The sequence below is a fragment of the Metopolophium dirhodum genome, unplaced genomic scaffold, assembly GCF_019925205.1.
Source record: "Metopolophium dirhodum isolate CAU unplaced genomic scaffold, ASM1992520v1 scaffold1, whole genome shotgun sequence".
Classification (NCBI taxonomy): domain Eukaryota; kingdom Metazoa; phylum Arthropoda; class Insecta; order Hemiptera; family Aphididae; genus Metopolophium; species Metopolophium dirhodum.
In genome coordinates, this window is record NW_026869896.1 from 1,711,121 (window position 1) to 1,727,872 (window position 16,752).

The 16,752-nt window shown below is 35.5% G+C and overlaps 1 protein-coding gene and 1 pseudogene across 1 annotated transcript; one reads left to right on the forward strand and one right to left on the reverse strand.

Annotated features, from left to right (window-relative positions):
* Positions 1–10,774: 10,774 nt before the first annotated feature.
* On the reverse strand, positions 10,775–13,264 carry LOC132953155 (uncharacterized). Its single transcript, XM_061025687.1, has 3 exons — positions 13,025–13,264; positions 12,747–12,855; positions 10,775–11,817 (listed from the first exon to the last, which is right to left on the reverse strand). The coding sequence occupies exons 1-3, from the start codon at positions 13,262–13,264 to the stop codon at positions 10,775–10,777; spliced, it is 1,392 nt and encodes a 463-aa protein (XP_060881670.1).
* Positions 13,265–14,012: 748 nt separating this feature from the next.
* On the forward strand, positions 14,013–15,947 carry LOC132953156 (uncharacterized; annotated as a pseudogene).
* The last annotated feature ends 805 nt before the right edge of the window (positions 15,948–16,752 follow it).

Genomic DNA, 16,752 nt, shown 5'->3' on the forward strand with positions numbered 1-16,752 from the left:
CAATAACATAAAATAAATAATTGAATCAACTTACCTTTTCAGATATCGCCATGTTATTATTATACTCGATCAACGATATAATAAAGATACATTTAGATTTAGGTAACATACATGTATCTATTATAAATCATGATATGTATAGACATTTCTTAGTATATTATAATACTATATCAGTGGCGTCTTCCATGTTATTATCGTCTTTCGGATGAAATAAAACATTATAACGATAAATAATCGTAAACAAAATCCAAATACATTACACTGTTGAAATCACGGAAGCGTCAAGTTGTCGAGTTCATACCGAAACTCAATAACCGCAGGTCTCTAAATAAAATATGCTTTAAACAAAGCAGTTCACTTAAAATCAGACAAATTATTACAGTTAATACATTCATGTACCATAATTAATTGTCCTTGTCTGGGCAACTGTATATTATTATATTACATATAGTCTGTTTTATATTATAATACCTATATATTATACGTGTCGGAAGAGTGAAATATCAACAATTTTAAATTTAAATAATTTGGCTTATTATAATATTTTTAAATAATGATTAATGAATAATTTTAGATTATCTTTAAACTGCTTTATGTTACGGATATATTTTCTATTAATAGATTATTTTATGTATATGTTTTGACATAACAGTATATCCAAACATTATAATATGTTTTGTAAATATTTAGGTTTTAATACCATTTTTAACTATTACATATAATATATAATAGATATTTAGAGCTTAATATTGATGAAGTACTTATAGATCGATATTTTATAAGTGTTAATATACTTACCGAATTTTAATATTGACATTTCAACTATGCAGTAGTCTTGAATAAAAATTGAACAATGAGTGTTAATTTTTAAACCATAAACCTTAGTTAAATTAATACTAAAATATGTATCTAATTTATGTATGGATAAAATAATGTTAGTTCAAGTTAAATTAAACGTTTACTTTTGAATATTAATAGTTTAATTCAAAACCAGTGTTTATGTAAGTTTAAACACTAATAATTGTTATGTGGGTTAGGAGTCAATAATAATGTCATACTAACATGCAAACAAAGAAAATTATTATAAAATTGATTGTTTATAATGTTTTTTAAGACGATAGGACCAAAATACAATAAAAATGCCCGAAACTCGGTTGCTTTCCACCTATTTACTTCGTCAACACCTCGTGGTTTCCGCTGAAAGTCTTTAGGCATACACTTTTTAAACGATATTAATAAAATACTAAGAGTAGTGCTATTTCTGTTACCGATTCTATTAGTCAATGGTCCTTTTAACCATAGGTTAGTTAATTTTCTAGTTACACCTAGACAAACTAGATGCATATAATCTAGGGAAAATGATTTAATTATATCTATACCAGGAATTTCAGTTAAAATGGAAAGAGTAGAGCAATCGGTGTGGTGCTCCTCATTTTGCCTTGAAATGAAATTTTCATGTGTTTTCTTTGTACAATTCAAATCGGGAAAACATATTCTATGGTTTTTAGAATCTCCTTCAACCATACAGCGACAACATGAAAAGTATCCGGCGTGACCTTTAGTTTTAAAAACGTACGATTTTTCAGGAACATCGCATGAAAAAACCTCCAAAACTACTTTTTTACTAACGACTTATTTAATATTTCAATTCCATTTAATATTAAATTTCGTATTTCTTTAACAAAATCGTCTAAAAAATCATTGCTGTTGTTTGGTTTTTCATTTCCCCATTATAGCCCAATCGGAAATACATTATTATAATAAGGTCTAATATAACACAAGTTTGGCCAAAAAGTGCTTTTCGAGCTTTTAGTTAATGGAAGGCCATCGATTCCTACAACTAATTTTATTATATCCATAGTGTCATCAATATAATTCTGTATGAAACCATTGCGTACACCAAAATGGTAGTATTGCCCAGGTGCCATTTCTTTAAGTGGAACCTTTAAATTTGAAATTTTAGTTTTTAACAAAGTTCTAGCATCAACCGGAATGTAACTAGACTGAATAATTTTTAATAAATCTGAAGTTGCAGCCTGTGAAATATTATGTTTGATGCTCCATAATGCTAGTTTAGTTTTAACAGAATCTGCATCTACCTCAGTATGTAACGGAGCCACCGGTGGTGAAACTCCGTCACGCTAAAGAAATTATACACTCGGTTGATTTCGAGTAATCAGTGTCTTTATTATTTTACATATATAAATAATGTTATATAAGGTTTGGAGATGATGGTTCACATCCGCGTGACCGCATGGAATGGTTCACGGGGTTGTGACCACCTTGACAATAAGGGAATGAGTCCGTTACAATCAGGGAAGATCCGGGTAGATACGTCCGGCCCGCTCAAATAAGTGGCGTTGGCTCGTATACCCGGACGGGCAGCGTGGCCTATGCAGGCGCGCTCGGGGGAATTTATCCGTGAGTTCTACGAGTGTTGAACACGGGTCCGGGTTTATGGAATCCCGTGACTCGGATCACTTGGCGTGGCTGAATCCTCCGTGTGTCCGGCGAATCTTCGTAGTCCTCGGTCCCCATACGGAATGTGAGCGGCAGCGTGGGTCGATTATGCGCGTTCGTATTATTCGTTTCGGTCGTTGTATCTAGTCCTCGGTCCTCGTACAGAATGTGAGCGGCACCGTGGATCGATTATGCGCGTCCGTATTATCCGTATCTAGTCCTCGGTTGGTCGGGTGGCTTCTTGGATCTCGCTGGTCTCGTCGTCGTCTCCTTTCTCAGGTTAGTCGCTCCGGCGTGGCAGTGGGTGTCCTCCGTTTTTCCAGTGACAGCAGCTATGAATTTTGGTTGAGCTTGATGTCTGGAAGATTGGAGAATTACTGGTGACGATTTTTTGCTTTGCTTTGGGGGGATGGCTAAGCCGTGAAACTATACCAGGCATTTGCCTCTACTAGTGGATGGATGTTTTAGGAAGGTGGTGTTAAATTTGTTGGTCAACCCATGTCAAAGGGTAGGGTTTGATTCTACGCTTTGTGGTTGGTGGGGTGTGAGATTTCCCTAAGAGTCGGATGTGGGCATGAGTAGAGAAAGAGTTTTTATAGAACATCGATTTAGATTGGCTATGAATAGAATTTTTGATTGACTTGAAATTTGCTGATTTTAGAAGGACCGAATTTTTAACGATAGTGGGCATACCCGTTATCGTGCGAATGCCGATGTTTTGAACAGATTCGATACGTCTCCAATGTGAGGGACCGACGAAAGGAGCCCAAGAGGGGCCAGCTGGTGACGATCGGTCGAATGCACCCGTATATATACGCATCGACCGACCCTAGCGTTGTGATTGGTGGGCGTATCTAGTGTTTGGCAAGTGAAAACGACATCGACTTATAGATCGCCAGGTATCCTAGATGTCGTTTTCACTCGGCAATGTTATGTATAGTACTCGTATAAGATCTGATTGTTTGTGTGAACTATGTGCAAGACATAAGTTGTCTTGGCTTGTCATACGAGTACTATCTGGTGGCCGTGAGAACGGCCTTTTTAATCGTTGTGTGTATTTTGTACGGTATCAATTCCCCCCCCCCGGATAAGCGACCGGGTGGCGAAGTAATTGGGCACTAATTTGTCAAAGCACGAGTGCGGTTGATAGAAGCCCTGTATAAAGCCTTGCGTAACTTATTTCGTGATAGATACCACAGTGGCGTGTCTTCTCCTATGATTGCTCTACCATTCTTTGGGCGTTCGTGTTTTGCCAGGCATTCGGTGACGTACTTGACTGCTTCTGATAGTTGAATATCCTTTTGTTCAAACGGTACGTATTTGTGTACCGTTTTTTCAGTTACCATTTTCCAATCGATCGGTGTGTTCCAATCGTGGTTGCGTGTCTGTCTGGCTTCGTTTACTTCCGTTACCCATTTGATCATGGCCATGTGTTTTTCTTTATTTCTTTTTCGTTCAGTTTCCTCGGCTGGTGACCTTACTTTTACCAGGCGGATTGATGCTAGTCCGTAGTTATCGATCTTGTCGACTTTGAGCGTTCGCTGTCTTGCTTCTGCCGCGGCTTTTCTCAAATGCTCGTATTTTCCTGTAGTCTTCATGTTGACTGTTTTTTGATGAATGATGACTTGGTTTTTTTACTACTTGGTAGGACGGCTTTACGCCTATATACTATACCAGGCGTTTTGCCTTTGCTAGTAGCTGGGTGTTGAAGTGGAGTTTGCAAGGTAGGTTTTTTTTTTTTTTTTTATATAATTAACTTGTTGGCCATAGTTTAACTGTAGGAAGTTGTTTATGTCTAGAGGCATGTGATGGGTTGGCAATTAGACCAATATTTTTTATATGGTTGTACTGAGAAGTTGAGATACGGTGGAATGTTGCTAAGGCGTTCTTTTTGATAAGTTGCTTGACAGGGAAGAAGCCGGTTGTGTGAAGAAGTACTGAGTTTTTTACTATGGACGGTTGACCTAGTATTACTCTGATACCTATTGTCTGTACTGTTTCTATTTTCCTCCATGTAGATGCGCTGATGAAGGGTGCCCATGCTTCACCGGCGTAGGTTAAGATAGGGATAATGTACATTTTGAAGAGGTTTAGTTTGGTTCTGGTAGGGATTGGGCTTTTTTTGTTTAAAATTGAATATAGTAGACCGCGAATTTGAGTGGCTTTTTTGACAATGTTTGACACGTGAGTAGAAAAGTTTAATTTATGGTCAATTGTTACTCCTAGATACTTAACGCTCCTGGACCAAGGGATTTGAATGTTGTTTATTTGAATATTTTTGATTTTTGTAGATTTTGTACGGCCGAACAGGATTGCAGTGGTTTTGGATTCATTTATACGAAGTCGCCATTTTTTGAACCAGACTGATGCCAGGTTTATTTGTTTTTGAAGTTGTAAGGATGCAAAGCGCGCATTGTGGTTTGAACAGTAAAACATTGTGTCATCCGCAAATAGAGAGACTCGAGAATTAATATTCGTTGGTAGGTCATTTGTATAAATATTAAAGAGCGTAGGGGAAAGACAAGAGCCTTGTGGCACGCCCGCATTTGCTTTTCTTAGTGACGAGTTATGGTTTTCAATTTTGACTGAAAAGGTACGTTCTGAGAGGAAGGATTCAGTAATTTTTATTATTTGTAGAGGGATATTCATGGACAACATCTTATGGAGAAGCCCGTCATGCCAGACAGTATCGAATGCTTTTTCAACATCAAGGAAGATGGCAGCTGTTTGAATACCTTGGTTGAGATTTACGCTGATTTGATCCATTAGTTTGGTCAGTTGGAGAACAGTTGAGTGGTTTTGACGGAAGGCGAACTGCTCGTCTCTTATTTTGCCAGCCAGAGATTTTTGGAGATCTTGAAGGATTAAACGTTCGTATATTTTTGAGAGGGAGGAGAGAAGAGCTATAGGTCTATAATTTTCTGGTAGTTGATGATTTTTGCCAGGTTTCGGAATAGAAATTATGGACGACTGTTTCCAAATGCTTGGGAAGTAGCATAGATTAAAGCAACCGTTAATTATTTTAGTTAAATCGAGTAGCTTGTTTTTGGGAAGAAATTTGAGTGCAGTGTTTGTGATTTGGTCTCTGCCAGGGGCTTTATTCTTTTCCAACTTGGATATAAGTTTTTGGATTGATCCTGGAGTGGTGAAGAGATTGGGTTTGTTTATCACTGAGCCTCTGATAGTCGTAATGCTCTCAGTTACCTCTGGGAGATTAGGATTTAGGACCTTGATAAGTAGAGAACTGTCGTTCCAGGGAGTCTGCAATAATTTCCGTTTTTTCTTCCGCGGAGTAGGATAAACCATTTGGACCGAGTAGTGGGTGAGTAGCTGGTCTTTTTTTTAGTAGACCTCTATTTAATTTATAAATTGAATTTTCGCTATGGTTTAGGGAATTTAGGTACTTGTCCCATTCGTCTTCCCTGTGGGTTTGCAGCATCAATCTTATGAAGTTTATTTTGGCATTTAGAGATCTTTTAATCTGGGGGTCTCGGGTTTGTTGCCACTCTCGACGGATTCGATTTTTACCATTTATTTCATGCTGTATTTCTGCGGGAATAACTGAGCGGCGGTTGATTTTGTTGCGAAGATACGAGCTATTGTCAAGAGCTGAATGAATGGAACCGGTGAATGCATGAATGCTGATGTCAATGTTTTGCTTGGTGTTGGTAAGAAGAGCCGTGTTAGGTTTTTCTGCACTAAGTGTGTGATAAAATTTGTCCCAGTTGATTTGGGTGTTTGGAGTTGGGGGAGAGATTGTGATGGGCGAGTCAGAGAATTCAAGTGATATTGGATTATGATCAGAGGATAACTCGTTTAAGTTTGTGACGTGTACCAGAAGATGAGTGCGGACTATAGCGATGTCTAATACGTCAGGTCTGTATTTATTAGAGCTTGGAAAGTGTGTAGGGGTGTCAGGAGCGATGATTGAGTAGTCATTCTGCAGAAGGTGGTTATAGAGTATTAGCCCAGCAGCGTTTGTCCTGCGGCTGTTCCAGAGTGGGTGTTTTGAGTTTAGGTCACCAGCAATAATAATATTATCTGCACTGTTGATGAGAAGGTCGAGGTCGGATGTAATTAAGGTTGACGATGGAGGCTTGTAGACTGAAGAGATGAGGGTGGTTTTGTTACTCATTTTTATTAATATAGATGTAGACTGAAGCTTAGTATTTATGTTGATTGGTTGATGAACTATTTTACGATGAACTAGGATTGCTGTACCACCGTGGGCTTTAGAACCGCGGATTAGCGGTAGGTCGTTCCTATATGTGAGAAAATTTGGGACCTTGAGGCTTAGATTAGGTTTGAGATGAGTTTCATTTAGTAGTATGATGTCGGGTTTGATAGTGGAAATGAATGCGCTAAGTTCGTTAATTCTTTTTGTAATGCCGTTTGCGTTCCAATGTACAATTTTTAGATTTGTGTTCATTTTTGTTTACCGAAGAGGGACAGGAATGATTTTATTGTGGATAATAGCATTTCTTTGGGGTCATTTGTTGTAGAAATGACCGTGAGGAGATCAGTTAGCCCTACTAAGGGCTATAATTTGTTCATTACTGATAGTTTCCTTGGATTTGGTTGCTGTAGCGTAGTCCATTTTCGTGAGATCAGTGATGTTTGGTTGCGTGACTGGTTCTGGGAGGGTTGGCATTGAACGTTTAGTGGTTATTTGGGCAGACTTGGCGATTGTGGCGACGCGTTTTTTGCTACAGTTTCCCACATTCGGCATGCTGTGGCTAGCCTTCGCTGCGGCGCGAGACCCGGCGGCATCACCCTTCGGTGACTGTGCCTCGTGGTCGCAGATGGTGGGGGGGGGGAATGTATAAGGTATTTGGCTACTTACCGAATGATGTGAGATATGTCCGTCAGGATAGTGATTTTTGACGACTGATGTAGAGTACTGGAGAAGCTGCTGCTTTGAACGCTGCACTGATGATGATGATAGAATGATGACTTGGTTGTGATTTTGCTGATATATATACTTTGTTTCGTGATGGTGTATGCGTTTTGATTGGTCTATCCGACTGACCAATCCTATGCTTGACATTTATTATTGGCAATTGTTTGGTCTGTAATACGGACGAATTTCAGCGATGTTTGTCAGCTGTTGTTTGTCCGTTGTCGGTATTACTAGTGTATTATGGCTTATTATTTTTACTACCTCGTACGGGCCGTTAAACAGGTTAAACAGTTTCTTTATTTCCCCATGCTCTGCATTTGATAGTTGGTGGTTTTTTATAAGAATCTGTTGTCCGACTTCGTATTTGTGTGGCTGGAGATTTCTTTTCTTATTTTCCCTTTTTTCTGCCTTTGTTTTGATTCGGTCCGCGACCAAGCAAATAATATCCGTGTCCGTGTCTGGTTGAACGGGGTATGATATAATATTATGTATTTGATGGGTTACCTTTTTTCTGAACATAACTTCGTACGGAGTTTCTTCAGTAATTTCGGACTTCATCTTATTCATCCAATTTTCCACCATTCCCAACATGTTGGGCCATTTTGTGTGTTGATTGCTGCAGTACGTTCGTAGAATCCTCCCTATTTCCCTGTTATATCGTTCAACCGGATTCGACTGGGGGTGGTATATTGTTGAAAATGATACTGCTATACCAAGTTCTTTCATTTTGTCCCGCCATCTTTTGTTTGCGAATTGTGTGCCGTTGTCTGTTAAAATTGATTCGGGCTTTCCTATGACCTTAATGTAGTCAAGTTCAATTTTATTTATGATTGCTCTTGTCGTTGCTCTTTTTAATGCGTATAGTCGTATATATTTTGAGAATGTGTCCAAAACTGCTAAAATATAGTGTACCCCGCCCCTTCCTGTTGGTAACTGACCCATCAGATCCACCGATATCCTTTCCAGCAGTTTCGTTGGTTTGTGGGCCATGATATTGCCTGTCGCTTTGAAATTAAGTGGTTTGTTCTTCTGACATTCGTCGCAAGTTTTTACAATGTGTGCTATCGTTCTGTTCATGTTTTTGAATGTACATACGTTGTTCAATATATGGTAAGTTTTGAATCTTCCTGGGTGACCCATCGTTGTATGTGTTTCCCGTATAACTTGGTCCTGAATTTGTTCTGGCATTATTACTCTCCATTGGTCCGTCAATTTGGTTCTAGTGAATGTTATTCCATTTTTTGTTTTTGTATACATTGATTGTTTGTTCCTTATTTTTTGTGTGGATGTGTCTGTTTCTTGTAGTTTGCCAATTATTTTTAGTTTGTCCACTAACTGTTTGCTGTATGTCATTTCTTTAATGGTATTGATTGATATTTTCTTGTTTTTTCGTGTGTCACTTATTCTCGGATATCTTGTTAGTGTGTCGGCTGCTATGTTTAATTTGCCGGGAATGTATTCAATAACTAAATCATATTCCTGTAGTGCCAACGCCCACCTGGTTAATCTTCCACTAGTGAGTCTGCATTTTCTTAGAAATGACAATGCGTGGTGGTCAGTTTGTGCGATGATTTTGTGTCCGATTATATGTTGCCTGAACTTTGCGCAACAATACACAATTGCCAGAGCCTCCTGCTCGGTAGTAGTGTAGCGTGTTTCAGCCGGTTTGAGGGTTCTGCTAGCGTACCCTAACGTGTGTCTTTCTCCTTTAATGTCTTGAAATAATTCCCCACCAATCGCTACTGTCGAAGCGTCGGTGTTCAGGTAAAACGGTTGTGAAAAATCAGGGAATGCAATTGTCACCTCTTGTAAGAAAGCCGATTTTGTATCTTCGAACGCCTTTTGATGGTGGTCGTTCCAGACCCAGTTTTTATCCTTTCGTACCAATTCTATCATTGGTTCTATAATATGTGCAAATTTGTCGATAAATCTTCTATAAAAATTTATAAATCTCAGAAAGCTCTGTAATTCTTTCTTACTGCTAGGGGCTTTGAAATCTTTTACTGTTTTGATCTTGCTCTCGTCCATTTTGATTCCTTGATTGGAAATTATATGACCAAGGAACGTGGCTTCACTTTTAAAAAATTGACACTTATCCAGGTTAACCGTTACATTATGTTCCATAAACTTTACAAACACCTTGTGGATATGTTCGTAGTGTTCTTCTAGTGATGATGATGTTATTAGTATGTCATCGACATATATTGTTACAAACTCATGTGTTAAGTGTCCTAGCACTCTGTCCATGGCCTTTTGAAATTCTGCTCCACTTATACACAGTCCAAATGGTAGACGAGTGTACGATAAATTTCTACCATTGATTAAAAATGAACAAGGAGCTCTACTCTCTTCAGCTAATGGCACCTGCCAATATCCTGACCGTAAATCTAATGTACTAATGTATTTAATATTTTTAAATTTTGTCATGATCATGTCGATTGTCAGTGGTCGTTCGCAATCTATAACGATTTGCTCATTGATTCTTCTCGCGTCCAAGCATAGTCTCACCTCTCCGTTTTTTTTAAACACTGGAACTATTGGGATGGAGTACGGTGATCGTGACCGTTCGATTATTCCCATGCTTAACATTCTTTCCACTTCTTTGTTTACCGCCTCTTGTTTGGCGACGGGTATCGAGTAAGGTTTCACACATATTGGCGTGTCGTTTTTTAATCTAATTTTACATTTGTAATTCTTAATTTTACCAGGTTCGTTTCTGAACACAGTTGAAAATTTCTTTAGAATTTTGTCCAAATATTTTTGTTCCAAATGTAAGTGTATGTTGATTTCTCTTGGTTGAATAGGTTCTTTCGATATTCCCGTTTGCACTGTTTTTAGGTGCATTGGTGCTCCATTATTTTTGTTAATGAATGGGATTTTCAATTCGTTTTGTTCGACAGTAATTGTTACTGTTTTGTCTCCAAAATCAACTATTGCTTTGTGTGTTTCGAGAAAATCGTTGCCTATTATTCCTCCCTCGTTTAATGTCGAAAACAACGATAAATGGGGTTTGTACTACTGTTTCTTCAGTCGATATTGGAATTAGCAATTGCCTGTTGACCTTGATTGACTTATCTCCAGTCGCGTTATGTATGACCATACCCGTTAATGGTAGTATTGGTGTTGAATCGTCCGACATTAGTATTGCCTTTTCGTATTCGGTGGATATTGCACTAATTTCAGCCCCCGAGTCGACCAACATTTCGAATTTTTTACCCTGAATGTTCACGTGTATGTATGGGCAACCGTTTTTTTCATTGTTTAGTTGGATTTCATACTCTTCGTCCTTCGTTAGTTCATTTGCAGTTATTATAGACGTTTCGTTACTTTTTTCCCTGTGAGGTTGTAGCCTTATGTTTTGTTTGCTGTATGAGATTCGTTGTATGTGTTTTTCGGAATTGATAGGATCAGTAGCTATTGGTCTTCCGTCACCATAGCCTCCCCGTATATGTTTTTTTTATCGTCATCGATATCTACATCTCCCTCTTCAATGGCTGACTCGTTATTCGTGTCATCGCGTGATACAAGACATCTGATTGTTTTTGTACCTATCTTTGACACAAACTGTGTCTGTCCACTTGTCTCACCCATTAGTTGTCGTGAACCTGGTTGTTGAGCATTATTTTGTTGTGTAGATTTTGCTTGTGCATATCGGCCTGTGACTTGTTGCGGCTGAGCACTATTCGTGTCACCGTGTCGACTAGTAAACGGCTGTGTTTGGTTGTCGTATGTACGACCATACCGACTAGTAAATGGTTGTTTATTAGTTATCACATGCTGAACGAAGCTATTCTGTTTGTTGTAACTATTTTCTAATTCGCCCAATTTTTCCCATATGATGAGGAATTTTTTTTCTTGCGCTGTCTGTATGTACACCTGAATGGCTATAGGGAAATGTTTCGTTATTAGGTTAATAGCCCGTGTTTCATCCATTTTTGGAGAGTCCAGGAACTTCAGCTCTGTCATCCAATAATGAAAATGTTCCTGGAAGTTACTGTTTATTGGTTTTTTCCCTGCTTCCTTGCACTTTATAAAGATGTCCCATTGACGGTCCTCAGAGAAAAAATGTTTCAGAAAAAGTGCCTTAAATATATCTTCGTTTGGTGCCACATCTTTTATCATGGTAAACCAATTTTCAGCTTTTCCTCTCATGCAATTTTCAATTGTAATCATTCGATCAGCCTGGGTGATGTGTTTGTGCAACAAGTACGAGTTCAGGTTTTTCAGGAATTGTTTTGGGTGCTCGTTCGTTTCGCCACTGAAAGTCGGCATTGTTAGTTCAATATTGCTAATTCTCGTACTAGTGTTGTCTTGACTTGCTGTCTTCACCAATTGGATGTCTTTTTCACGTTTTGCTGCTTCAATCGTTATTTTTGTATCTGTGTCATTGATTAGTTGTTTAATAGAGGTCCGTTTCACCAGCCCCCCCAATATTGAAATCTCGGATTTTTTTTTCACTAAAAATTAGCATGCAATTAGCATGAATTGGCAAGACTATTATCATAATTTGCATGACAATATTTAATGAGAAATAATCAATAAACTTTGGGGGGGCTGTTGAAACGTTTCGGCAGCCCCCCCCCCCAAAAAAAAAGAATTTCCCGAATTTTTTTTAACCAATAATTAGCACGCGATTAGCATGAATTGGCACGCCTAAGCACGGAATTCGCACGCCAATATTTACCGAGCAATCCCTCTTTCTTTATTTTGGACCGTTTCGCCAGCCCCCCCCCCCCCCCCCATCCATGAAAAAAAAAGAATTTCCCGAATTTTTTTTAACCAATAATTAGCACGCGATTAGCATGAATTCGCACGCCTAAGCACGGAATTCGCACGCCAATATTTACCGAGCAATCCCTCTTTCTTTATTTTGACCGTTTCGCCAGCCCCCACCCCCCCCATCATTGAAAAAAAAAGATTTTCCCGAATTTTTTTTAACCAATAAGTACCAAGTCTGCTTATTTTGGCTACTAATATGAATACAATTATTTTATATAATGATAAGATTATGGTGTAAAAAATTAATTAAAATTTATTAATACAAATCAATAATACTTACTTATTGTATGGTTGAATCGATTAGGAATCACTTAGGTATACATTTACTACTTGCCTGTTATACTGGACCCTTTTCGTTTACAACAAAATATAGGATACGACGGGATGAGCCAACTTGTATACAATCGGAAGGCAGTTGAATACAAATTATTGAACTTTTTGACTTACAGTTGGGAGGCAACTAGTAGGTACCAGTAGTAGCACCGTACCTAGTCTAGCTTTCGATTACTTTCGTTTGCCTTAATCATAATATTATAGTTTTAACGTATCTTAGATATACGTACAAGGTACAATTCTATATTATATTATTATTTTATACATCAATTACAGTTCATAACACGAACATGTTCAGTGGGGCCATTATCTTCTTGAAGAATAAATAAAAATAAAATAACTAATGTATATGACATAGGTACATTGTCAAGTATACCTAAAGGCTAAAACATAGAAACACAAGATAAGATAAAAGAATATAAGATAAAATATGTTTTATTTTTTATTTATTTAACTTTTTATAACAAAAAAAACAATTTTTTTTTTTATATTTAAATTTATATTGTGTAAATTAGAATTTCACAAGGAACTTTGGTTGTTTCTTTGACTGACTTTGGTTTTTTTTAGTAGATCGTCGTAGATTTCCCAGTTGTGGGGTCCACGTTTACATAACGCATAATAGTGACCTATTGATGATCTAAGTCGACTGAGTCCACGACGATAGCTGCAGACTCCTCTCAGTTCAAAACTTTTTACCGAATATTGTAGAACCTCAGGAATATTTTTCAGTTGAATTTCTAGTTGAGGAAGAGCCTCTGTACTATATTCATTAACATTTTCTCCTAAGATCATATTTTAATGATTCATAATATTTTATTAATCATAATTTTGATTATTTTGCATATCTCTATTTTAAGTTTATACTTTTTTGGAAAGTCAGGCAGGTCAGGTTAAAAATATTCAAGTTAAATATATAAAAAAGGGAATGGGACTTTTCGGCGCGGGCGATTCGGCGCGGACGTTTCGGCGATACGGCAATTTACTTATATGTAACATTGTCTCACCGTATGGCGTGTGGTATAGAAATATTATCTTTATTACTATAGTACCATATCTTATACTATTAGTACTACTATATATGATATATCTTTACTGTTACTTTATTTTTATTATTACTACACGATAAGGTGGTCACGATAGTCGATATGGATGATCTGATAATTTTATAATTTTATAATTTAGTTAGTCTGCGGAAAGTGAAGAGTACCTACTTATGCGTAGTCAAGTATTTCGTGTATTACTATAAACACGAATTATTTTTTTTTATCATTCATAAAAGGTAAATAAATAGGTATTATGTCAAAAGTAAAATCAAAAAGAAATAAAAAATGTGATTCCCGTGGATGGTTTTATGTTCATATTTGATAAGCTTATAGCGGACGAAAATAAACGGTTTTGGCGATGTCGTCGTAAAGATTTGGCTTGTCCGGCTCGAATACATACCGGTATACATGATTTTAAAGTTATTAAATTTTCTTCTAAAAAACATTGTCATGATTCTGAAGCGGCTAGAATAGAAGCAGACACAGCTTTAACGGGTATGCGTCAACGAGCTATTTCAACAATGGAACCTACGTCTTGTGTAATTAACGAATGTGTTAACGGGGTTATCACTTATCAGATGCGGCAAAGGTACACACATTAAATTTTGTTTTTCTATTATTATAATATTATTTCAGATGCGGCAAAGGTACACACATTAAATTTTGTTTTTCTATTATTATAATATTATAATATTATACTGTCCCCTATCTGGTCCGTACAGTAATAAATAATTTTAATTTTAATTTATAGGGTGTTTTACAATCTTCCGAAGCTCTAAAACGACAAGTACGGCGTATAAAAAAATAATGAAATAGCAGCTCCATGTGATCCATCAGATTTACTATCTTTACAGATACCCGATGAGTATCAAAATTATTCACCATCAATCGGAGTTAATGAAATTTTTTTATTGGCTGATAGTGGGCCTAGCAATGAAAGAATATTAATATTTGGTCGACCACTTGGACTCAAGTTATTGAAAGATTCGAAAATATGGTACATGGATGGAACTTTCAAAGTGGCACCTACTCTATTTTGCCAAGTTTATGTTATTTTAGCTGAATTTTTAGGGGGAGTGCATCCTGCAGTTTATGCATTGCTACCTAACAAAAAGGAACAAACATATGTACAATTATTTAGTATGATTAATCAATTACAACCTGATCTCCATCCAACATCAGTTTCTTGTGATTTTCAACTTGGAGCCATAACAGCAATTAAAAATTCATTTGTAAATATAAATATTGTTGGATGTTATTTTCATTTAAGCCAACATTTTTTTAAAAAAGTTGGGGAGTTACATTTACTGTCAAAATATAATAATGAAGCAAATTTTTGTGTTGCAACCAAAACAATTATTGCACTGGCGTTTATACCACTGTGTGATTTAGATATGGCTGCAGATGAGTTGGCAGACGAACTTCCAGATGAGCTTATACCATTATTTGAGTGGTTTGAAGAATTTTATATTGGGAAGAAAAAATCGACGTATAGGACGAAGAAAACCACGATATTCTCCTGAAATGTGGAATCTTCACCAACGAATATTGAATGATACAGATCGGACAAATAATCATGCAGAGGCGGCGAACCGACGATTAAATATTCAAATGGGTACTCATCCAACGATATGGACCTTCATTGCGAATCTCAAAAAAATTCAAGCCGGGCGTGACACGTATTATGAAAATCTTGTGTCGGGAAATAGTCCTTCAAGGAAGTTGAAAAAATTTCAAGACACAGATAAAAGAATAAAAAGGTTAGTAAATAATTATGATAGGCAAAATAAAATGATATTTTTTAAGAGGGTATAGCAAATAATATTGCTTTAAAATAAAATTATAGATAATTTTTTTTTTATATTGGCTAAATAATGTTATATCATATGTTTAACTGTATTAACTAGGTATAAATAATTATAATTATTTTGATTTATTTATTTACGATTTAAAGGGACTTGTCTTACCTTCAAATAATAATTATTATTTTGACTTATTTATGATTTTAAATTACTTATTATACTATATAACACGTTTTTATATTATATTATATTTTTTTTTTTTTTACTATAAAATTTCGCCGAAATGGTCACTCGCCGAAACGGACATCGTCGAATTGACATATCGCCGAAACGTCTGCGCCGAACTGTCAGCGCCGAATCGCCCGCGCTGAAACGTCCTAGATCCTATAAAAAAAACATGTATACCTATTATAATTATACCTTTTTCAACCTTTGTAAAGACCATGCATTTTTTAAACTATTTTAAATCATTTATTCAAACCTGTATTAATGTAGATAGGAACGTAAATACAATAGGCTGGGCAAGTTAACGATTTTTTTTAACTCGTTAAGTTAAGTTAATTTAAAATAATAAAGTTAATTTAAGTTATAAGTTACTCATATTTTTTTTATAGAACCCTACTGATCTAATACTTCAACATTTCCCCTACATTTTTAACTCAACAACATACAATTATACATTTAAATATAATTAAATAAAATAAAATAAATTTAGTAAAAAATGTTATTTAAATAAAAAATGAAATTTTTAAAACAAAAATCTTATTCAAATAAAAACTGTGATATCAATAAAAAAATCTAATATGAATAAATAGAAATGTTAAAAAATCTAATTCAATAAAAATATAATAAGAAAAAAAATCATAAATAAATATAAAATATAATTCAAATAAATAAATCCTAGTTGAATAAAAAAAATTTAACTGGATATTTTCTTTAGTCGAATTAATTTTGTTTATAAAATCTACTGATTTTTTATTCATATTACAGTTTTATTCAAATAAGATTTTTTATTCAAATTACATTTTTTGTAATTAATTTACTTGTTTTATTTAAATTAGATTTAATTATTTATTTATATATTTGTATTCATATTAGATAATTTTAATTCAAATTATATTTTTTTAATACTAGAAAAAAATTGTAACCCAAAACAAATATCTAATTTTAATATTTCAAATAGAAACTATACGTAATAAATACTTAATAAATTAAAAATTAAATTTGATAAAATATCTAATATGAATATAAAAATATTGAATAAATAATAATATCTAATTTGAATAAAAAAAATTTAATTTCAATATAAAATCTAATATGAATAAAAAGCCAATTTTAAAGAATTTATTTCAGATAAAAATGTAATTTGAATAAAATATCTGATTTAAATAAGAAAACCCTAGTCGTGAAAAACCTATATTTTATAAAAAAAAAT